Source organism: Anas platyrhynchos, chromosome 3, assembly GCF_047663525.1.
Source record: "Anas platyrhynchos isolate ZD024472 breed Pekin duck chromosome 3, IASCAAS_PekinDuck_T2T, whole genome shotgun sequence".
Classification (NCBI taxonomy): Eukaryota; Metazoa; Chordata; class Aves; order Anseriformes; family Anatidae; genus Anas; species Anas platyrhynchos.
Window position 1 is genome coordinate 57482440 of NC_092589.1, and position 24175 is coordinate 57506614.

The window sequence follows — 24175 nt, forward strand, 5'->3', positions numbered from 1 at the left end:
ATTTTTTCTTTGCTGCAGACTGAGCTCTTCACTGATCTTACTTTAACAGTATGTAAATAACGTTCTATAACTACAAATTATTGCAATGAATGATGTGAGTGCTACAGAACAGCTGAAAATGCTCTAGAATTGAGAGCAGCAGCTTGTTTGTCGTCCAGTCATTTGGGCCAGAAGAGGTACAGAGCTGGACCTAGAAAAGCCTTTGGGTAAGGCCAAACGCAAAGTAACCCTGTGACCTTCCCTTTTGCTTTCTTGCAGAGGAATCGCTTGGATTTGCAGATGCTCTTTCTCAGTCAGCACTTCAATGGCAGGAAGTGCTCTGCAGGCCAAACACGTGGATGGACTTCACACTTGTACTGCATTCAAATATGGAAAACTTTAAATCCTGAGAAATTACTGCACAACTTTTCCTCCCCCATGTGTGATGTTTTAAATACGAGTGGCACATACACATGCCAGGTCTGGGGAAAGGTGTGCTACAACAGTACCTACGTCAGCATCCGGGGAGTAGTTGTACAGTGGAAGGGGTGTGACACTGAAGGTTGTATTTCTCCAAAAACTAAGGCTTTGTTATCTGTATCTCTAGGTGGGATGTAAGGTTAGTATTGTTTCTTCAGGAGTAACAGACTCTGAAATGAATGATGCTGACAAGGTACTAGCAGACAGATGGTTTGCAGCTTCCTATTTCTGGGTATAGAGTTGGAGTTAGTTGAACACAGATTGGAATACTTCATAGGGAAAAATTCCTAGCCTTAAACTTAGCTGATTTCATTCTAGCTTTGATGCTTCGTATGTGACCAGAGAGGAATGGAAACTAGATCATCTTTAATGGTTTGTTGTAATTAGTGACGCTAACCTCTATGCTTCAGAATTACCTCTAGTGCCCATACTACTTCACGTAACCCTAAAAAGCTTCTGCCTGGGTGGCCCACCGGTCTTTCAACTGGGTGCTATGCTAGAGGTGGTTACAAGCAGTTAAAATGTATAAATTCTCCTTCAGCCAGGGAACGCAGGGCATCAGCTTGTAAAATAAATGTGGTTATAGAAAGTTCCTTGTTCTTCTCAGCTGCTGCTGTGAACCAGTATTAACAAGCCTGACTGACCCAGGTGGTATATGGCACAGCCAAACTTATCACTTATTCAGGTGAACTACTGGAAATGCAAGCTTAATGCCAACTGCCCTGTCACCTCCTTTTGCCTCAGAGGAAGCAGTGTTACAGGCAGCAGAAGCTTTGTATTTACAAGCATAACTAGTGCTGCTGTTATACCTCTTTTCCCTGTGACTGAAGGGAAGATTCCAGCATGGGTTACCCTTTCTTTTCAGACCAGCACAGTGTTTAAGGAAACAGAAATAAAATATAGGGATTCACATGCTAGCCTCAGAATCTTAGAAACCAGCATACCTTACCCAGTATCCATGCTACACTCGAAGAAACACTCGACTCCAACTCCTTTGTTACTCTGCAGATCTTTTATTTAGATGTTTGCTGCTGCAAATAAAAAACCACCACACAACAAAACTCAACTGGAGTATAAAGCAGCATAGATGTTGTAAATGGAAGAGAAGAGCTGACAACATACTGTATCTCACTTTCTAACAGATTTTCAAGGAAAGGGGGAGATTAGTGGGGAAGGAATAGTCACAGAAATGCTCTCTAATAGAGAGAATACAACTGTGATATAAACAAGCAGTCCCTTCATGTTTGGAGTCTGAAACTTTAAATCAAACATTTAAAAAATTAGAAAATTTGTTAGAAAAATAGGTGCAGTAAAATTGTATATATTGGATCATGTGTACATATCAATTTTTCATCATTAAGTAAAAAAAGTGATCTTTACAAATAATGCTTTATAGTAAATAATCAGTTGCACTGCAGACTACAGTGTTTAGACTTCTTTACAGATGCAAGTCTCATTAAATCTGAAAAGTAACAAAATATACAGAGCAAAACTATTCCCCTTTTAAACTAGTACAGCAATCCACGTATTGCATATTTTATATATATATAAATACTACACTATAACTGATCAGTAATGAAGCTGGAATGCAAACACGGTAGTGTATTATTCCAACAGAGTATCTGCCTAGTTGTTACGGAAGGAGGGTGTCAGTGTTCCTACGCCACGCTGGTGAGCTGTCACTGCAGAATACCTCCAATTGAGCACAGTAACCAGAAAAAGCCTTATTCCCATGCAAAGTAGTTCTGAGGTGTTGTCAGTTCTTTTATTTGTGTATCAGGGGAAGGTGGGCATGAAGACGAAGGAAAAAAACAGGGTGCATGCACAAGCACACACACAGGTGTTTGCAGTTCCTGAGTTGTCTTCTCAACTGTTGGACTTTACACTGTGACTGTAACACAGACATATGGCACAAAATTCATCCACAGTTGCTTATTTTTAGACCCAGCTGAATCCAGCACCTGCACAGGACCCGCATCTACAACTCGATGCAGGTTTGTGTTGCTTAAAGAGAGATGTGACATAAGCATAAGGCCTTTTGGCACTAAGCAAAGGCATGAGCAAGTTACCAGGATCAGTGGTACGATGAATTTTAACTATATCAAATTTAACACACAGGATGGAATGAAAGGGAGATGCAAACACCTCTGGGTTTAGAGGACATTTGTTAAATATCATAGTAACCCCTCCTCAGGGAAAACAACAACAAACAAAAACACAGCATTAAGATCTGCCTTTCCCACAGTCTTGCTTTCTTGTTATAAGCATCATTACATTGCCTCAAACTCATCAATTCTCTGCTTGGTGTTGCCTTGCCGGATTTGTCGCAGTGTCTTGTACTTGTCACGTCCCTGCCGCACGTTCTCTGAGTGGATAATATCATTTTGGGTCCTCTTATCTTCATCTCTAGCCTGTGCCAGCTCATCTGTCAGTGCCTGCAATAAAAAGAACATTACAAACAGATTACACACAAGAAGCTTCCAGCTCATGACAGCAGTGATTTTGATGAGATTTAACAGTCCTTAAATGACTGGACAGATCAGTGATATAGACGCAATGTATGCTTCTCATGAACTTCTGCTTCTCATAAGCGAAGAAGTTATTGAGCTTTGTGTATTTAACCAAGTGGTTAAATTATCCATTTTCCAGGAATAATTTCTTTCATCACTTTCCCTCCTCCAAACATTTTCTTACCCTCAACTGCCTCTGTACACGCTCGTTCTTCTCGGCCTCAGTGATGCGCTTCTCCTCGTTGCGGTCGTTCCTGATGCCCTCACTGGACAGCTCTGCGCTGAAGGCAGAGTACTCGGACCCCTCGTCGTGCAGGTTATCGTGAACGTGGTAGTTCACGGTCTCATAGACAGGTGGGGGTGGAGGTGGAGCAGTCATTACCAAGTGCAGTTCCTCCTTTGTCTTTACCAGATCCTCCTGGGCTTCCCTTGCCTGGGGAAAAAAAAAAAAAAAAAAAAAAAAAAGAACATTTTAATGCATTTCTTGATTTAAACAAGCTTTATGAACACTTCAATGCTTATTTTCCCAGTTTTGTCATTCTACAATGTAAAGCAAGAAATCAGGAATTAAGTCTCCAGCTGACAGTACTTTGTTACCTTCTTGAGCAGATTTCTTTTTTTTTTGCTAGTGACAGTATTATTATCCATGGCATAATACGCAGGGTAGCTAAATTAAGAACAGTCCTCCAACAAAACAGTTTTTCCTAAACCGTTTTGTAGAAAATTACCTTCAACCCGTTCTCCATTTGAAGAAGCGTAGGTTGTAAATATGGGTTCTAGAGAGCAAGAACCTAGACTCCTGAGTTGGCACGTGTAACAAGGTTATGCAGTAGGAAGACAGCTTTCTTGCTTCTTCAGTGGTTCTACCCCCCTGTTCAGGCTGCAGCAATAGTGATGTGGCACTGGGAGCACCAGACATCGCCAGCCTCGCGTGGTTCATTCTCGGTTTTACCATGTCTAGTTACACAGTTCTCCAGACCCAGGTACCAGGAAGCCACTGACAGCAGCCTCAAGGCTGGTGCCCTCTCCAAGATGATCACATTTTTAGGTTTTATACGACTCCCATTTTGTATTTTGACTAAAGGCTTGTTGAAAGCAATGTTTTGGAGGCATACTGCACATTAACCACAAGGCTGGCCTTTTCTGCTGGTGCATGGATGCGAGTCTCCACATATGACAGAAGTTACACCAGGCTAAGCACCACGGTACGCTCTGCCCAAATGCAGAGCTTCAGAGCAACTTTGACGAAGATACTCACTCTGATTTGCCATTCTTCAACTTCGCTCTCTTTACGCTTCCTTGCCTCTTCCAGAAGTGCAATCTTGGCTGTATACTCTGCAAGCTCTGTAGCCTGTTAAATAATACAATTGGAATTATAAGGACTCAAAAAAAAACACACAAAGAAACATGTTTGACTGAGAAAAGACCCAAGTATTATACTCCACTCTAATAAAGAATGAACAGGAAATTAAGAACAAAAAGTAGGTTGCTTGTGATAGAATCATTGTGGCACTAGCATCTTTCTATCAGATGGTCCAGTACTTTATTGCACTACATTTCTATTTTATTTCCCCCCGGAGCCTGAGGCTTTGCCTTATTCAAAGGGCACAGTAACATGCCTTTGCATCCACAAGTGACTGGCTCTTACCAGCTGTTCCTGGCTCTTTATCTGGTCAATAGTCTGTCTCTCCAGCTCTTCCTTGGCTTGCAGAACAGCCAAACGATCAGCTTCCAAACGCTCTGCTTCCTCCTGGGCTCGTCTCCTTTCCTCCTCCAGCTTAATAGCTCTCTGGATCTGATCTGAGAGCTCTGGGAAAAGACAGATCAGTGCTGTTAGTCCACAGGCCTGGCCAAAGCGAAGACAGGCTCTTAGGTAACTGCAGAAGTCACGACAAGCACATGGCTGCAGCCTACAAGCTCTTCATTACAGGACCAGATGTTGGTGTCTCCAGCCTGCTCATCTGTGCATTGAAACAGAAGCTTCCATTTCACTGGAAAGCCTTGTTCCCAAAGTACTATTTCTGTTAGTTGTTAAGTAAAAAGCACTTGAGAGCTGAGCTCTGTTTCTCTCTGCTGCAGAGGGCTTATGCTACTAAAACCCTCTCAGGTAACAGGAAAACAAAGTTGGTGTGACCTTCAATTCCCAGTTAGATTAACAGATTTTGTGACTTTTATGCCTTGGATGATCTCAGCAGTGCATGCATGTGTGCATTTATTCATGGAGGTAGATACTCGTGTGCCTTGCCGGGAGACCCAGTGTCACCAGATTTAGGCTGTGGAACCCAACACACGTGATCTGGTCAGACAGTCCAAGTACTTTACCTTTCTCTGCCTTCTGAGTCTTCACTTCATACTCTTGTAGCCTCACCAGCAGCTCTTCCTTCTCCCTCAACATTTGCTCTTTCTCTCTCTCAATCGTCTCCCTCCTCTTCTTTTCATTTTCTAGTTGTTGCCTGTGAGAAACAGATTTCATCCTTGAAGCTTGCTTACAGACACAAGCTACAGCAAGATAAGAAAAGTTGGATAAGAGAATTTAAGAAAATCTCTCCAGACAGTTCAATGGGAAATGACCATGAGACTGCCACAAGAGGTGTAACACAGAAATGCTTAAAGCCATTGTCTTGGGTTTGCCTAGGACACAGTTAATTTTCTTCGCAGAGACTGACACAATCCCGTGTTTGGATTTTTGATGAAAATAGTGGTGATAACACACGGATGTTGTAGTTGCTGCAGAGCAGTGCTTACACACAGACCCAAGGTCTTTTCTGCTCCCCACGCTGCCCAACCAGGAGGAGGCTGGGGGTGCCCTGGGAGCTGGGAGGAGACACAGCCAGGACAGATGGCCCGGGCTGACCAGGGAGATCTCCCACACCGTGTGGTGTCGTGCTCAGCAGCAACAGCTGGGAGAAAGGAGGAGAAAGGGGGGGACATCCAGAGCAGTAATGTTTGTCTTCCCAGGAAACCGCACACATGATGAGCCCTGCTTTCCTAACAGTGGCTGAGCACCTGCCTGCAGATGGGAAGAAGTGAATGAATTCCTTGTTTTGCCTTGCTTGCATGCACAGCTTCTGCCTCACCTAGTGAACTGTTTTATCTCAAGCCACGAGTTCTCACACTTCTGCCTCTCTGATTCTCTGCCTTATCCCACCTGGGAAGACTGGGCAAGCAGCTGCATGGTACTTAGCTGCCTGCCTGGGTTAAATCCCAACGTTTGGTACTTAATCACTTCAGAATTAGTGCTCAGTTTTTGGATTCCTGCATTTCATTAAAATATTTGTATTTTCTGTTGCCTGCCCCAGAAATTTACAATACAAAAAAAACCAAACACATACCAGTAGATGCAGAGGGAAAAAAAAACAGTGCTCTGTACTACACAGATTTCTTTTGTTCTGTCATAAGGAAAAATCAAGGACAGAGAAACACGAGCACTGGGAAAGGAAGACTAACAAGTCACCGATACAGGAGGAAAGCAGTAGGATTTCTTCAATCATAGGCAACCTGCAGCCGGTCACATAAGACCAGTAGAGCTATTAACCCATTTCCCTTGCCTGTAAGAGGTCTCCCACTCCCCTCTTGCCTGCTCACAGCATACACACGTGCTCCCTGTGGAGTTTGCTCCCTCCAACACAGATCAGGCCCTAACAGAAGAGTCAGGAGAACCCCTCTGCAGGTATATGGCTGCCCACAAGAGCCCAGTGACTCCACTGGCACACCTCCTTGAAGGTCCAGCTCTCAAGGCTGCAAACAAGAGAGCCGACTGCACCGGTCACAGGTCTGAGCCAGAAGAGTGATACTGAGGCTCCCCCTGGGACTCGAGATACCCTGCAATGCTGCGAGCCAGAGCTCTGGGGCCACACACACACCTCACTCTAAGTGGGATGGGTCATGGCTTTGCCTAAAGCTACCCAAGGAGCCCTGGCAGTTCTGTACATTTAACTCTGCCTCCCCACTGTCTGCATTCACGCTCACCTTTCCAGCTGTTTCTGGTGCTTCTCCTCACGGGCCTGGGCTTTCATCTGCTGCACCTCGATGGTGTCAGGCTTCCTGCGCCTCATGTACAGTTCATGGTTGCCCATGCAGAGCTGCAGGATCCTCTTGTTAATTCTCAGACGAGGGGCATAAAACACAAAGTCCTAGAAGAGACACCGCACAGTCAATTTTTTGACTGCAGACATCATCCTGCCACTAATGTTGCTGCAAGGCACATACACATGCTATTTAAATATCTCAGCAAGGACCACCAAGATTATCTGAACCAAAGCAGTTTGTTATTTATATAATCCATCTCAAGCCTATATAGAATTGACAAATTACTCTTCTAGAAAAATATACTTTTAGAGAAAATTAACAGTCTCAAATGCATGCATATGGAAGACACTACTGAGCCGGACCTGCTGCAGAAGACTCTTGGTTAGTAGGTAAACATCTGGGAGACTCACAGACCTCTACTGTAAAGTAATTAGTTTTTAAGTTTGCATGGTTTTGTGTCTGAAATATAAAGCATGAAACAAAAAAAGAGTCTTCATTGCAGACTCTTAAAGTAACATCAGAATTTCCTGATCTATTTGTTATCAATACTCAAGACACCATCTATGTGTTTTTTTCCACAGAAGAAATGCCACCATGCAAAATTACCCTCCAAAAGCATTCTTTCCTCAGCATGGCACTTTTTAGTTAAGTTGACTGAGGCCATTACAACATTGAAAGATATTTTTTGAACCACCAAACACACGGACTACTTTGAATATTGTGTTAGAGACAGTAGGCAAAACACATTCTGCCATTTCTGGTTCTGCAAAGAGAACAACCCCAAGTTTCTTATCATCTCGATTATCAAGACTACTACAGGCACTATGCAGTAGGCTAGATCCTCAAAACACAAATTTAATAGGAAGTTGGTCCTCCATATCCTTTTCATTAGCTGCCTAAAAATTTTGAGTCCACAATATTTTATACACGCTTACAATACTGTCTGAACTTAATAAGAAAAACAACACAATTTTCTGCCTCTATTTGCATACTGTGTGGATGGTGAGAAGCAATAGGCAAGGTATCAGATTACCACCAAAGCCAGGTACTCCTTAAGATTACTCTTGTCTTGGCTGCCTCATTGATAGCAAGAAGCGGAACTGAGGAGGAGCAGGCAGAAGCTGCGTGCATTTGCATGGCAGCAGCAATCCTGTTTTTAACTGCCCGAGTTCAGAAACACAACTTGTGGCTCTGTCTGAAAAAGCTAAAAGTCACACCAGAAGCAATGAAAAATGCTCCTAGTCCTGTTAAGATGAGCATGAATTTGCTGACAAAGAGTCATTTTCCTCAAAGCATTTTTCTTATTCACATATTGACTGCGAAAATGCCATCAGCAAGGTGTGCGGTGCCCAAATCCTGTCAGAGGCATTCTGAGCTGCACACATCTCATACTGCTAGCTGAGACTGTAAGCTATTCATCTGCCCTCCTATTCCTAATAAGTAATTTAAAAAACAAATGGTTTGTGTACATTGTGAGAAACAGATCCTATCTTCAATCTAGGTTCGCTTCCAGTGAAAGCAAATACTGAGGGCACAGACGGTGGCTGCATTCATCATTTAATGGCATTTGTGTACGAACATAAAAGAATCTCCCTCTCTTTCTCATCATCCCCCTGGTCTAGCACAACTGGGAGCACTGCAGCTTGATATATTAAAAATGTGCTAACGATGCTGGGGTATGTGGGCAGATAGGGCTAAAAATTAAAAAGCTGACGCTGGGCAAGGTGCCACAGAATGCTACCCGTGAATTAGTATCCATTTTAACACTGACATGGACGATGGTCCAAGTTAAAGGGGAGCTTCCAACTCACATCTAGGGTAGACCGAGTATTTTTGCTTTATTTATGAATACTTTACTTTTTGAAAAGAGATGCAAACAGATGAAAGGATCTAGACAGCTTTCTGACTGTTCAGAATTAGTGTCCATATAAATTAGTGTCTGTATAAATTCTTCTTTCAGACGTATTTTTAAACATAACACCACCCAGAGGGAAAAGGACAACTGAGACAACGGAGAAAGGGATCATAATTGATGTTTACAATGTTGACACCTTGCTGTATCAGCCTCTTGCAAGACTCCCAGTTCAAATTCAGTCAGATTTACTGTTAGGGAGCGGAAGGAAAGCTGTGATCCATAATCAGAAGATTAATATACTGTATACATTATACCGTATACATTAAATTACTGTATACAACACGTCTAAAATCACAAAGGGGCTCTTCTACTGAGAAACATGTTTCTGGGGAAGACACCTTTCTACCTCTGTGGAGTTTTGCTGGTTCTCACTATTTCTTCATCAAGAAAAGCCCCTCTCCCCCCAAACCCCAGGTTATCATCTGCAGGAAAGGATGCCTCCCCAGCAGCCCTGCAGCACACTGCGTGTTAGCATCATTCAGGTCACTGGGAGGATCTCTTCCTGTTAGAGAGATTCGTAAGATACCATCCTTTACCAAAGCCAAGCTACTTATTATTTCTCAGGGCTGTATTTATCCACCAAGGCCAAGGACTGGGGTGGAGGAAGGGAAAGAGGAGGCCTTTCTCAACTATTAGAATAGTTTCACAAGGCTGATGGAACAAGAAACACCTACACCAGTTATTCCACTTCAAGTTTTCAGCAGCTCAGAATGGATCACAAATTCTTCACTAAAATAACTGAAAATAGGTGGGAAAACACTGAAAAGTAACATTCATGAGTAGCTATATTTAAGTTCTTCACAGAAATCATATTCTTACTACTTATCCCAGTATTCAAGTAAGTCAATGAATATCATGGTCCTTAACTTACTTCTAGCATTTCTGTAGGGCAGAAGTGAACATTAAATGCAAAGCTGTATGTATACACGTGGCTTTGCAGTAACATTTGCATGACCTTTTATTTTAAAATTAAACAACAACAAAAAAACCATCAGCTTCTATGCACGGAAGGAAACGAGGAGAGGAGTAGTCTCAGACTATAATCCAGCTATACAAAACACTACAGACTAACAAAGAATCTCAGATTTAAGTCTAAGTTTAAGATTAAGTAAGTTTAAGATTTACGTCTACATAGTTTGTCAAGGGAAAAAAATGGGGACTCTGCACCTGTAAAATCCTTGTCTATCTCCATGTTTAATATGGCCCTAAGCCCTTTACCTAAACTACACAGAAAAAAGGACATCTCTAAATACATCTTCAATACTGATGCTCAATTTTGCATCTAGAATATCTGCAGCTTTCTTCTCTACACAGACAACTTTGTTCTGAGATGAAACAGTATTAGCTGCTGATATGCACTATCCAATCCATTTTCAGTATACTTACAGGCGCCTTCTTGTCGATAGGTTTTATAACAAACTTCTTGTCATTGAAGGAGATGTTTCTGATTTCACTCCAGGGGAAACCAATCTTTGGAGTCAGTCTGGAAAGAAGAGAAATATTTTAAGAGATGTTGCAATGAACTCTTTTTCCCCACATTACTTCTAAAACACAGACTCAGTGGGATGCAGCACTGGACATAGCTTGCCCAGCAATGAGAGAGAAGTAGCTGAAACAAAACCCCATAGGGAGCAGCAAAAGATGCCCAATTGCCTCCTTTACAGAACCTCTTCTCGTTTTGATCAGCCACCCTACTGCCCTATGCACTGGGGCTGGTTTAATTACATGCCCTGTCTTTCAGAAGCAGATGCACTGAAGATCTATCCCCAATTCTTACTTATTCCCTCCCAGACCCCCTCACAGGCCCTCAAACAAAATCCAGGTTAGCAGAGCCCAGTTTAGAGTACCTATGCTAAACAGAATCACATTGACTGAAGTAATTAAGGAGCAACTCAGCAAAAGATCTGTCACAGAAAGGGCAGAAGGAAAAACCCTTTGCACAAGTTCAGCATCACAGCACTCTTTTTAAAGTCCTGACTTTATTGGATTACTAGAGCCTCAGCAATGCTGTGATGTAGGCAATGCACTTTAGCATCTACCATTAGGCCTCCTTGCTTCTAGAGTTAAATGACATGCAAAAGTATGATTTTAGCACACAAATTGGCATCTGTTCTGAAAGACCACATGATGAACAGGGTCTATGGGGTGTCCAGATTCAACAGCCAGAAGCCACACATGCAGCTTTCTGAAACACTTGCTGCTTTAAGTCCATTTCTTTGAAATCAGGCCCTAAAACCCCCAGCATGCAGAGTTGAGGTGCATGTCCCGCGCTTCCAGAAGGCTTCTGCTACATGATGGGAGGCTTAAGCTGAAGTAACTCACACTCACTTATCATTCTCCTCCATCCCCTGCATATAAGTCTACCTGGCTGTTTCTTCACTACTGTGTTATGGCTAGCTCCATGATGCTTTCCTTCACTGCTGAGGCACTGGGCAGGCGTAAGGACAGTTGGTAGAAACAGATTTTTTGTCTTATGTTCCCTGCCACAGATTACAGGCAAGGCTAGTAGAGGAGAGAAGCCTGATATTTCCTTCCGTGCAAGCTGCTCTTTCAGCCCATTCCACTAGTTGCAAAGCACAACTTCACACACTGATCTCACAACAGGCTGTGCCACACGGCTCTTCTGAATGTTCTTCTGAAACCATCACAACAATGCAAAGGCCAAGTTTCAGACTCCCACCTTTCCCTCACTGCTTATGAGTTCAGGTCTGTTGGTGTACTTAAGATCTCCAGTGACAAATGAAGCTTTAAGATGCAATTTTACTTTTTTTTTTTTGTATATGTTTAATGTCATGCACTTCTTTTGTTGTTCCCTTATCCAGGGAGGATAACTGCTATCTCTAGAGAACAATTATCAAGAATTGGGTCTTACACGAATACTAATACCAACAAATAATCTTGCTGTTATTATCTACCCCCTCCTACCCCCAATGCATATCTCTGGCACACTGAAGTGCTGACAATTATTTCTAGCAAATTGGTTGAATTCATGACTGTTTAATGTTTAGTGCTTAAAGAAGCATACAGCATCATGGTGAATCACTCAAGCTCTGTCAGAATCCTTTCTATAGATCTCATCAGTTAAGGAAAAAAGCTAGTAATTTTGCATGAATTTGCCTCATCTTCACAATGATGGAGAGCTACTATGCATCACGATTTCATTGGGCCCAAGCATAAAATAACCTGGTTACTTTTGATCAGAAGTCAAGAATGAAGTGTACTCTCTTCAGAATTTACCATTTCCTAACCTTTAACTCAACTGCAAGATTATGCAATAGTGTGTCTGTGTGACATGAAGAACCATACTGCAAATGGTTTGATTAGGCTAAGATTAAGCAATTACTCCAGCTTCCTTCACAGTACCTTAGGAGCTTCAGCCCTGGATAATACAGTATGAAATTAACCAAACTATTTTAGTTGACTGAGTTCTATTGCAGATTCTCTTCCTTACTGCAGAGGAAAAGCTTGAAAATACCTCGTAGCAGAAGACTGACACACATTGAGTACAGAGGCTCGCACACCTGTAGCACAGTATCATTTTCCTCAGGTTGAACTCCAACAATGAAGCCTTTGCTTTTCCACCTTTGCCCCAAACTCAAGATTCTGCACGTACAAGCCACAGGTGGGGTACACACTATCATTTTTCTAGTCCTTGTATCTGCTCAAAAGACTTAATTACATAGTTAGCAAGAGTTATGGCAGAAACAAGCAATTTACTCCAGCACTATATTTGTTTTGCAAACGCTCTTGATAGCTCTTCAGTCGAGGGCTGTATTCTGTCTGCTTCTGCGGCTCGAAAAACCTGTTTGTGAGACCGTGGTTACCTAGCACAACTAGTCATTCAAGACTGAAGTATTACATGAGCGAAACTACTTTTCTTTCAAGTGACACTCCTTGTTTTCCAGGTGACAGCACATATTAGCATTGCAGAAAACTCTGCATTTCTCTTTGCCATCTTAACAGAAGCTCCAGAAAGTTCCAACTAATATTTGCGTTGCTTTCAAAGCTTTTTGGAGGCAAACACACACAGCAAGTGAAATCCCCTCTGTATTGCAATGACAGCCTGTTACAGACTTATGACATGATACCGAGACTTGGAACACTAAAGAAAACAAAAGCACACAATCCAGACAGAAACCCCTTCCTTTAAAAAAAAAGAAAAGGGTATTTTCAGTCTGCTTGTTCCCTTCAAACCATGGTGTATTAGAAGGGACTTGTAGGCTTAGATACAGCTGCTCTCACCTTCCTTTTATGTTTATTTATAGATGTAGTCTATTATTTCCCACCTACTATCCAATTACTAATGGATATAACAGAAGGGTAGACTAAAATTCAGTGTACTTCAGCAAGACCTCATTTCATTCTCTGGTTTGTGGTCAAGTCCTCCCTGGATTCTGGGTATGACCTGGCTTTGGTTTCATGTCCACCCCATTACCTTACCTTTTCAAGAACAGGCAGCTGTACATGCGTCTATCATTAACCTCAGTATAGGAATGGCCTGAACCCTAACACTGCAGATTTGTTAGCCTATCTAGGTTCTCAAACTGTGTTCACTGCTGGCATACCTGGCAACCTGACTAAAGGAAAAGCTTGGTTAACTCCTTATCTTGGTGTTCGGGTCTGTATCTGCACTTGCTTTACTAGATGACATTTTACAACTGACATCTGTTCTTCTGTTAGCAGATCAAGCTACAAAGATCAGGAAAGTCATGAAAGCATAAATGAAATGAAGTGCTTGTTTCCTAGCACAGTTTCACCTCCTACAGGACAACAAGCAAGTTCTAAACTTTGCCCTGATCATGTAAAATGAGAAATGCCCTTTGGCTCCCACCCCAGCCCTCGCTCCAGTAGATCAGAGGTGAAAACAAAAGCCTTACTTGTCATCCTTTTCATAGATGTTGAGCCCCAAGGCATCAACTCCCAGCCAGAGGTCAGTTCCTTTCTTATTCTTGATCTCAAAGTAGTTGATTCCATACATCTCCAGGTCTTGAGCAATCTTCAAGTATTCCAGCATGGCATTCTCTCTAGTTGAGGCAGGAAGGAGAGCAGATGTTAGTCAGATAAATAAAAAGCTTTATTGGAAAGAAAAAGCCTTCAGGGAAAAAAAAAACAACAAACAACCAGCAACTTTTCCTAAACCAACACAAATGCAGAAGTTAAAACTGAACATTCAGCATTTGGGATTCACTTCAGGAGTTGTGTTTCACCTCTGTTCACACACACATTCACTCTACTTTCATTTGCCAAGCCCTAGTATTCCTAGACAGGAAGCTGCCAACTTTCATCTCTTCAAGCGTTTATCCCTGTCTCAAGACACCGTCAGTGGGAAAGGTACAGTACCTGAACTTTCCCCATCTGCCAATGCAAATGCTTCAATGAACTTAAGGTTAGAGACACACCTTTACTTTTATCCACTCAGTCATCACTGATGTACACTGTACCCAGGTGCGAGATTTTTCAGAAAGCTATCTAAGAGACTGTTCTCAGCACCAGTGTGGAAATCTTACTGAATTTTACCATTTGCTTCAATGTAAGACTAGAAAATACACACCAGAAGTTCCCCACACAAGTGACTCTTGGAGTCTGTTACAAAAGCATGTTGTAGAACTGCAAGCTTAAGACAACTAATCAGCAAAGTTACCAATATGAAACACTTACTTGAGCATACCACTGTGTTCAGCATGCCAAACCTGGATCCGTTCTTCCCACTGCTCTCTGGAGAGTTTATGCTGATCCATCACCCTAATACATGGCAAGAGATATCAGCAAGATTAGACTGTGTTAAGCTATATCCATTGATGCCTCTTTGCTATAGATCCACCCATGAAGTCTTACTGAAACTAAGAGAAAGAGCCTACCCAGCCCAAAGATGCACTCTGTGAAGCAGAGCCACTCAGAACGAACAAAAACCACCTTCATTCTCTGTGAAGCCTTTCTGGTCACTGCCCAGAGACATGAGAGGAGTAATGCAGAACATTGAAAGTAGAGTCACATGCATGCTGCAGACACCAGAGGGTTAAAGCAAAGCAAAAGTAGGTGTGGTGTTTAATTCTGGGAACAACACCGAGTGCCATCACGAGGTTATGACACTTCTGTGTGGGGATGGACCACCTATCTCGCCTCATTACACACTTTTCAGATATTAAACATTTTTGACTGTACATTTTGATTAAGAACATGAAGTTTGGGTTGCAGGGATAACGTTCAAAACTGATGCCTGCTCTTTCCTTCTCAAAGAAGAGACATGCACACTGTCAGTTACCAGCACAGCAGCACTGTTGAGGAAAGAAAGATGAACTGTGTATTTCCTCTCCTAAACTCACCCAACTACCTTTCCCTAAGCAACCCCAAAAAGACAGCATAAAAATGTACTCACTGTTAACATTAATAGATAGAAATAAAAGGAGGATAAAAAACATGTACATACAGCTCAAAAAAGTATGTTTTCACTGAAACGGTCTATATAACTAGAATGCAAACTCTTGACATTTTTTATTATTATTAAAGGGAAACTGAGTCAACCAACTCCTTTACCTTTGGGGGATCAGACGCTCTGAATTGAGGTATCCAGGCTTGTGCACTTCTTTGTTGTAATCTCCAAACTTGGCCTGCACAGCGTAAGAGCCAAGAAGAACTGCTGTTTCAGGAGGACAGTAGATCTCATCACTGAGGATCCCTTCCTTCACCTGCAGGAAGAAGAGCTTCTGCGTGATGTCCTGTATCAGCTCTTCAGACACATCTTCTGGGAAGAACTTGGCACGGAACTTGAACTGGAGGGGATTCTCCTTTCTAATTTCTTGAGCAGACACCTGAGGACAGAGGTGACACCACGACTAAGCAGGGTTGTAAACAATACAATAAACTGCTTCTACACATAAAAAGGGATTTAGGGCATTTGCCTTAAAAGGCATCAGTTTTCAAAAATGGGTTTCTGCAGTAATCTGGGCCCATATGCTATAGTGAGAACTCTCAAGCACACACAGGAGCACTTTACTCTTCATTCATCTAGAGGCACAAAGATCCCTGCAGAGTTTGGGCTAAACACACTCCAGCACTACATTAATTACTTAAGAAGTCAGTCTCTAAAAAGGGAGGTAGAGACATACTCCCTACCATCTGTTTTCTTTCACTGAGACAGAGAGATATCACTTGAGAGTGAAACAGCTACCCTCTGCCCAGCACACCTCCTGCTAGCTGTGCTAGTTGGCAAGAGATAAAGAAGGTGCAATGGCCTTCACAGCCTGGGAAAAAGATTCCAAGGCTACACTCCACAGGCCTCCCACGGTTTTACATCAACCAAGTGTCTGACAGTTAATTGTTATCATTCCTTAATTCCAGCTGCTCACTTGTATGAGAAACCAGGGAAGATGCATTGTGTTTTCCAAATAAGCCAGAAAAATTCTGCTTGTACAGCAAGCCTTGGTTATTGAAAAATGCAGGATTTGCCAAGTTGCATCAGATGGCAAACCCATCTAGTATTGTATGTGTTTGACAGAACAGCCAGGTCACTGGCTGCCCCATCAGGAAAAACAGTTCATACCCTCATAAGAATTGGAGGTTCATGAACAAGAGCACATCAGAGGTATCTGAGCTCCATGTTACAACTGCCTTGCCTTGAAGCAACCTACCTTTCTGATCAGTGCAGCAACCAATTCTGCACAGAGATTAAAACTGTTACTAGTCATGATGTTCCCCCAGACACAGGAAGCCAGCTGTTTCTGCACAGTAAGGGACAGCATCAAGCTGCTGCTGCACATAGGACGAGTACAGTAAAGCTTTACACCACTCACACAGAGAGAAAAGAGCAAGCCTCCACCATGCCACACCTCACACAAACAGTTCGCAGAGAGGTCATGAAGTTCTCTTCAGAAATAATCCTTAAATTATGCATATTAAAGAATGATAAACAAGTAGAGGGTTCATGAAGTCACAGCCAATAACACATCAGGAATCATGTAAGCTTTAACCTTTATTCAGCAATTACCTTTTTATCTAGCTTCAGCCAAGTCTGGAATCCCTTGTTATCCACATACTGAAGACCAAAGTACCACACTTCTCGCAGACCTATTGTTTTAACCACCTATAACAGAAAAAGTAAGGAAAAATTATTGCAGGGAGCAGTTCACCTGTATTTCTTTCCCAGATATCCTCGCAAGCCCCACACCCACTGAAGCTGCAGGCAACAGCCTAAACACACTCATCTTGCATCTCTTAATTTCGTCTCGTCAACAAAAATACACTTAGAAGAAGATAGCAATGTCGTCAGCTATATTCATATATTGTACATACCAACCAGATAAAAGATCCAGAAACACCCTTGTTGACTGGATTGTACATTTACTGGTGAAATTGCCCTGTTTAGACAAGTTCCTTTTCCTCAGTAGAGATAGCTTAAAAGTCCCCAACCTTGTTATTATTCTTCAGTAGTTTGCTGCCAGCTCATCTGCCTGCAAAGCCATGCTCTAGGCAGATCTGTGATCCAGGAAGATCCACTACACACATCTGGATTATTTCCTTGATGTTATTTGCAAAGTAGCCCCTCACACAGTGATGTGGGCATCACCGTAGGGAGCTCAACTGTGTGGAAAGCAAGAGGGCTTTTTTGTTTTGTTTTGTTTTGTTTTGTTTTTAAATACTTTGCAACTTCAGGAAGCAAGACAAACTCACGGATGTAGTTACAAGGACTAAGATCTCAAACAAGGCTCTGTTTCACCCTCCCCATGTATAGTACTGCTGGAGACACTACAGCCAGAGAGCAGAATTACTGGAACAACCTTTGTGCTAACTGCACGCTCTTTGAGCACTGCAAACATTTTGTTCCACAGCTCAAGACAATGATTTGGGGATACTTTTGCTGTAGCTTCCGTTTATTTCTCTTACCAGTGAGCTACAAGCTGTAAGTTTGTACCCAAGGGCTACCTGGAACTGGTAAGATGCAGCATGCTGGCTATCATTCTAAGAATTGCTGTTTATATATGCCATTTTTCAATTAACAGGTAACGCACAAGGTTTAGTGATATAAGCAGACCAAGAAAATTGAATAGACATTAAGATGAAAAACATCGCTAAGCAAATGCTCCTTTCAAAGGCTACAAAGATTTGTGCCTACTAGCTGAGGAAATGGAGTACCTTCCTAGCTGAGCACTGGGCTGTTTTCAGCAGGCTATGATTTATACTTTCTACTTTCTATAAGCAACTAGCTACAGTGAACTAGAGTTCGTGTAAAAAACAACAAAAAGAATCCCACAGATCTGTCAAAGAAAAAAAAAAAAAAGAGCTGAGCTCTGAAAAAAAAATAAACTTTTTTGACTGAAATGCCTTTCCCCTTCTTTCCTAAACTGGCTTGTTTCACCACAGAAGTACCCAAATTTTCTGAAGGCAACATGCATTTTTTTTTAGAAGGATCAGAACCAGGCTTTACTCAACCTAGCAGAAATGCAAGGGTATGTTGAGTGCAGTGCAGCCCATTGCACAAAAATAGTGTTGCAACATGTTAAAATGAAGACTTGCACAGATCAAGCAGTTATCAGGTCATTATCTCTGGGCATCTCTTACAAAGAAAAAATACTCCTCTATAAACCAAGGGAGCTGGAAAGCTTACAGAAGTTATGACCCCTCAAGTTCTTCCCAAATCATAAAGGCAAGGAAACAAAAAGCATTACACTCAACTTCAATTTCATCACTTGGGGTCAAATACCAAGAACAAAGATGAGACTGTTTTAGCCTGTATTCTGGGAAACAGGTTTGTAAAGCTTCCTCCGTAGCTAAACAAACAAAAAACTACGAACCAAAGCGTTTCTCAGATTCAAGATAACTGGGGGGGAGGAGAGGAGGTTATCCACAAAAATGCACAGAGGAGCAAATCTTGAACCTGCCCATTCTGCCCAAACTGACAAAAGAAAATCTCAAAATTGTGGCTGGAGTTTAAGGCACGTTCACTCAACAGAGATGGGCAAGTTCTCATTTAATGAAGCCTTTCAATTCTCAGTCATTTGATGCTCTCTTGACCAGATTATCTGCTCAAAAGGAATAGTGCAATTGCTTTAAGAAACTAAATTAGCTGATGGGCCATAGGAATTGGCATACTTGTGCTGCCACATAAGGCACTGGCCACCTCAGTACACTTCTGAAACTGCTGGTAACACTCTCCTCTCCACTGGATTTTCTTCCCCTTGTTGCCAGAAAGGTGCAGGACTGCCAGGACCAGCCAAGGGGGTGTACTCGAGACAGCTCCAGAGACCACTCCATGGGTTCTCAGAGCACCTCAGATGTAGCTGTGGCTTGAGCAGGGGCTTCTCTATATTCAGAGGCTTCACTATTTTCCCCTTCTGTTAAAAGGGAGTTATGATCTGCCTTACATGCAGCATATATTTAAGAGAGCAAAGCCAATAAAGCACAGTGTGGTCTTTAAAGACAGCCTTTCTTCTTCAATACCCTTTCCCCCCCTCAGTGGTTCTGCAGTTCACGTTGGGCCAGTCCCCATTTCAGGGAAAACCTGTTGCCTCCGTAGGCTTTATCTAGGTGTAAACTCCATCTCTAAGATCAGGGCCCAGTGAAAGACGTGCACAGCAGAAGGGAAGAGGGGCTTCAGCTGCTCGAGTTTGTGCTGCAGTTATACCTAAGTCTCCTCTTGATGCGCAGAAGTACAACCCAACAAGGTACAGGCCACTGGTAACTTTCCAATCACACGTTTCAAATCCCAGCTACAGGACAAAAGGACCAAGTCTTCATGAGGTGATTTTCCATTCCAGAGCACACCAAGTACTACAGAAAGCACAACCTTCAGAAATTCAGAACTACCTAGACAGCAGACTAGAAGTATCTTGGATCTGAAGAACCCTGCCTGTTTCCATCTTCTCAGGAGTTTGTGCTTCTCTAGTATCTCTTCTGCCAGAGAAAATATCCTGACTCTTTACAGATAGAAACATAACAAATATGTAGGGCAAAAAACAACAACTTGTTGAATCTTTGTCATTAGGAATACAGGACATATTTATACTCTCTGGTCTAGGCATTGCTTTTAAACACCTAGCTTTTAGACACTTGGATTGTTGTACCCCCAGAGATGAGGGAGTCATGCTAACCCAAAATGGGTGGGGGGAAGAAGTTACCCAAATGCAATGATAGTCAGCAGGCAACAGAAGGTCAAAAACTAAATGCTGGTTCCATAAAAACACACGTCTCAGATGCACTCCACCAAATTTCCAGTGAATGCTTTAAGTTTATTACCACATCAGCGATAATGAAAAGGACTTACTTAGAACTAGTGCTAAACAAAGAACGTGTAGTACTCTATTGCATACTGCAAAGTTTCTCAATGATTATAATTTAGTTTCCTCCTTTCACTCCAAGAAATAAAATGACTTTTTTTTTTTTTTTTTGAGGGGCAGGGGAGGACTTCTTACCACAATCTGTACAATTGCCATAACACTTAAGTTCTAGCTAACTCATTGAAATGAGAAACTACCAAGAAAAACTTGGAAGGAATGAATGTTGTTTAGCCAGCTTCACCTTCTTGAGTTAAAGCTCAACCACCCTTTGCTATCAAGGCTAGCAGGGGACAAGGGGAGAAGTGCAAAGTAATTGCTGCAGTGCTTCATGAACAATACGCCTAAGTATTCACAAGTCTGCATAGATCAACTTAGCTTTCAGTTTCAGCAGAAATATTTAGAAGCAAGCCCTTCATTATTTATTTTTTTTTGAATACCAGATGTAGTTGATTTTACCTTCTGAAATCTAGATCTTATATCAGTTTTATAAGGGCAAGGTACATAGGATTAATGAAATTCCACAAAGCGCTCTTTGTTTAGTTTAGTTGTCTTTATCTGACCTTTGGTAAGTGCATCTCTAAGCAGACCTGTATATTGTTAACGTAGTCACGGGACGAGTAACAGTAAGAGCGGGGAGTCCCGTGGAGGACTCAAATCCTCCATTTCCTTAGGAATCCCTGGAGGCAGACTGGACAAGCCTCTACTCTGTCCTGCTGCATACAGGCTTCTTAAAAGGCGTGATGCTATAGCTTCTGTATGGTGATCAACTTCTATTTTTCTAATAGTGTGGCAAACTCAAACATCTGTGGCAAGTGGCAACCTCAAACTCAGCTTCTTAATGAATCCAGCTGCACCTTCACCAACTACCCAAAGACCTGATTCTGAAGAGTTGTATGTACAGGGACAACACTTGAACTTGAAAATTTAAGTAATGAATAAAAGCTAAGCTGTATTTCAAAGCAAGAAGTACATTTTTACATACCAGCTATGCTGTCCAGATCTAGACACCTAGACTTGTCTAGATGCCTTATGTGACTTCATCACCCAACACTGATAGGAAGACAGGTTTCACTGGAACTTAACTTATCTGCAAGAATCTTCACTTATTTCTTTCGCTGTGATGGAGTTTAGAGAACTTAGGAACAGGCCCCTTTGATCAGGAGGTAGAGAAAGGTAGGTTTGGAATTCAGTCTTAAGAAAACATTGTAGTCTCCAATATACTCTAAATTGAAGCAAAAAGAGCCCACACAAACACTGTACTGACCTGGTCAAACAGCTGTTTGCCTGTAGTGTTCGGCTGGATGGCAAACTCCAACTCCGCATCCACAGTAACAACTCGAACATTGATCTAGGGAGAAAAACAAAAAGCATTGTTTTAGGTACACTGACAGCTATTTCTCAATGTTAACACAGTACTTTGCGTACAATACAGTCTCCATGCTGTGAGGTACTTAACCCTTATAATATACACACTTAAGATTAGATTTTTGTTATCACACAAGCCTCCATTAGATTTTTGTTATCACATCAGCAAACTTAATTGGGACACTGACTTAGCTGTCTTATCCAAATTGCTCTGCAGGTTTTCCTATTCAATGCAGAATTGGATTTGTCTTTTTAGTTTAAATGAGGGGGCATCTTAGAGTTGGTTGTCTCCAGGCCTAAAACCCCTTGGACTAAGGGTTTCTGCAAGCACACAGCATAGCTGCCTGCAGGCCATCCCTTGGATTACAGAAGGCCCTAATGACTAAATTAAATTCGAGACTTATAATTTAACTGTCTTTATATTAGAGCTGGAATTAATCTGGGGTTTTAAAGGCAAAAGGCTACAGATTATTTTTATTTAGCAACCAGCATTTAACCTGAAAAACATTCATTCTTCCTGTCATAAAAATCTACTCAAAGTAGCAGCAGTTGTGGGTACTGACTGATACCATAGGGCATGAATTCACTTACAGCTAATGCTGTTAGGGAAGAAGCACCTTGGCCAGACTTGTTGCAGTAACAGAAGAAGAGTGCAAGACCGAGTTTAGCATTGTATGCAGAAGACAAAGAGGGTTTAACTAATGACCAGAAAAAGTCTATTAGCAGTTAATCAAGAGACCAAAGAAACAACCAAGCTTGCAGGGAACAGCATAATGACCAGCAAGGTAGTGACACATCAAGGGAGGACAGTATGCTTAAGGCTTTCTTCCTGCACTTTAGGAACCAAAGTTTTCCCAAACAGTGTAACCAGTGTAGCAAGGGAAGGGAAGTTCAGATACCAAATTCTCAAGAGCGGTAAGACTGCAATTTGAAGATGTGACCTTAAAAAGCTCCTGTTGCTTAATCCCTCTCAGCAATAAATCCCTAATCATATTCTAATCCCTTCCTACCCCCCTCAAGAAAACATATGCTCATAATCCGCTGTTTTGTGTGGTGCAAGTTATTTGTACTCCTGGCTACACCACCACAGTAGGTATAAAATGAGTATCACCTTACAAATGAAAGGAATTGAAAGGACGTGCTTCTCAAACCTTACCACAAAAGGTTTGGGCTGGTGGCTGAGCACTGAACTCCAATCAGAACCATAATGCTCATCATTTGCCTTATTTCCTTAATTTTATTAGTTAAAAAAAAAAAAAAGTATTAAAAAAGATATTCCCTATTCTAAAGGAATACCCTATATTACTTCAACTCTAAAAGATCCTTCTGGATACAGTCCGTATCTTAAAAGATCAGCTACACAGCGAGCTAGTTAGTGCTTAGACCATCCACCTGCTACATCTTTCAAAAATGTTTTTAGCATTAAGACCAAAAAGGGAAGTCATCCTCTTTACACTTCAATTGTGTAGTCATAAGCATGGAGAACATAACTGCTTGGTCATCGAAGAGCTCCCAAAGACACTTGGGGAACACAGTAAAGGTTAACTTCTGTGCTCTCCAAAGGGCTGAATGACCAGCAGGATACAGAGGCATTCCCTGGTGTGCCATCAGACAAGCCCTGAGCCACACAAGAGGCAGACTGAGAAGAGACAGGATATCTAGCAGTTGTCATTTCCATGAGTAGATGGCTTCTTGGAAAAATCCTTTGAGCCTCCTCCTTCCTGCCATATTACATCCTCTTGCTTCTCATCTCCAAGCCTGAGCCTGGATTTCAAGAAGAACATAATGGTTTTAGCAGTATTTCTAAGTGTATGTCCTACAACCACTTCACACGAGCTTTTAGCACAGAGAAGCTAGTAATGAAGCAGGCAACTGGAGCTTAATTCACTCAAAACCCTGGTTTGGGCACTCTAAAAAAAAAAAAAAAACCTTCTATGCCTGTCAGGCAAAGACGAGATCAATGTGGCATACAGCTCAGACTGTAAGAAACCCCCCATGGCACCAAGACGATTAAATCAAAGCCCAACGTGAAAAATAATTCAAGATATTTGCTGGGAGGGAATGACTCAGACTAATTCCTATCAGCAACAAAAACAGCAAGACAGTTAAGAAAACTTTGACAAGTGAAACTCTACTTATCCCACGTAGGCAAGGCAGGCCATTTTTTAAGATCCCTACCAGGTCCCAGCAGTATCCCCGGACAAAAATTTAAGCAAGCAGTTTTTAATTGTTTCAAAACAGCGAGAGGGGAGAGATGGCAAAGAGGAGTGCATGACTTCCACATGAAGTAAGTTTTAAATGCACATAAGTAGCTAAAAATCCTAGGCAGATAGATACAGCTTCCCAACCCACAGGCTCATGCCATAAAACTTTGATTACACTTCTATGCCCAAGACTAACACTTAAATCAAAAATAGGGCCTTAGAGGACTTGTGTGTTCTGAAACATTACAGAACAAGGCTTTCATCTTCCTTTGTCCTAGGATGCATAAAATTACTAAGAAATTCGATCCAGAGGGGGGGAAAAATAAACAAACATGCAGTTGAAAACACAATGCCATTTGCATTAAAGGGAAAATAAGCTCCGTGAGTCATAAAGACAACAGAAACTGAAGAGTTTGTTCCACA

At 41.9% G+C, this 24175-nt stretch overlaps 2 protein-coding genes across 5 annotated transcripts in view; one reads left to right on the top strand and one right to left on the bottom strand.

Annotated features, from left to right (window-relative positions):
• SYTL3 (synaptotagmin like 3) overlaps window positions 1–1951 on the top strand; it is a 38077-nt gene extending 36126 nt beyond the window's left edge. For all 4 annotated transcript variants that reach the window (XM_072035954.1, XM_038175849.2, XM_013095341.5 and 1 more), the window contains one exon: window positions 259–1951. In XM_072035954.1, the coding sequence (XP_071892055.1) occupies window positions 259–389 (131 nt within the window). In that variant the 3' untranslated portion in view covers window positions 390–1951. The remainder of the gene's footprint in view (window positions 1–258) is intronic.
• Window positions 1453–24175, bottom strand: part of EZR (ezrin) — a 35614-nt gene continuing 12891 nt past the window's right edge. Inside the window, exons 2-13 of the mRNA XM_027454413.3 lie at window positions 21448–21531; window positions 16898–16993; window positions 15448–15722; window positions 14572–14655; window positions 13791–13937; window positions 10300–10396; window positions 6939–7102; window positions 5292–5422; window positions 4618–4778; window positions 4228–4320; window positions 3154–3402; window positions 1453–2894 (exon numbers count right to left, since the gene is read on the bottom strand). Coding sequence (XP_027310214.3) covers window positions 2730–2894; window positions 3154–3402; window positions 4228–4320; window positions 4618–4778; window positions 5292–5422; window positions 6939–7102; window positions 10300–10396; window positions 13791–13937; window positions 14572–14655; window positions 15448–15722; window positions 16898–16993; window positions 21448–21531 — 1746 coding nt within the window. The 3' untranslated portion in view covers window positions 1453–2729. The remainder of the gene's footprint in view (window positions 2895–3153; window positions 3403–4227; window positions 4321–4617; window positions 4779–5291; window positions 5423–6938; window positions 7103–10299; window positions 10397–13790; window positions 13938–14571; window positions 14656–15447; window positions 15723–16897; window positions 16994–21447; window positions 21532–24175) is intronic.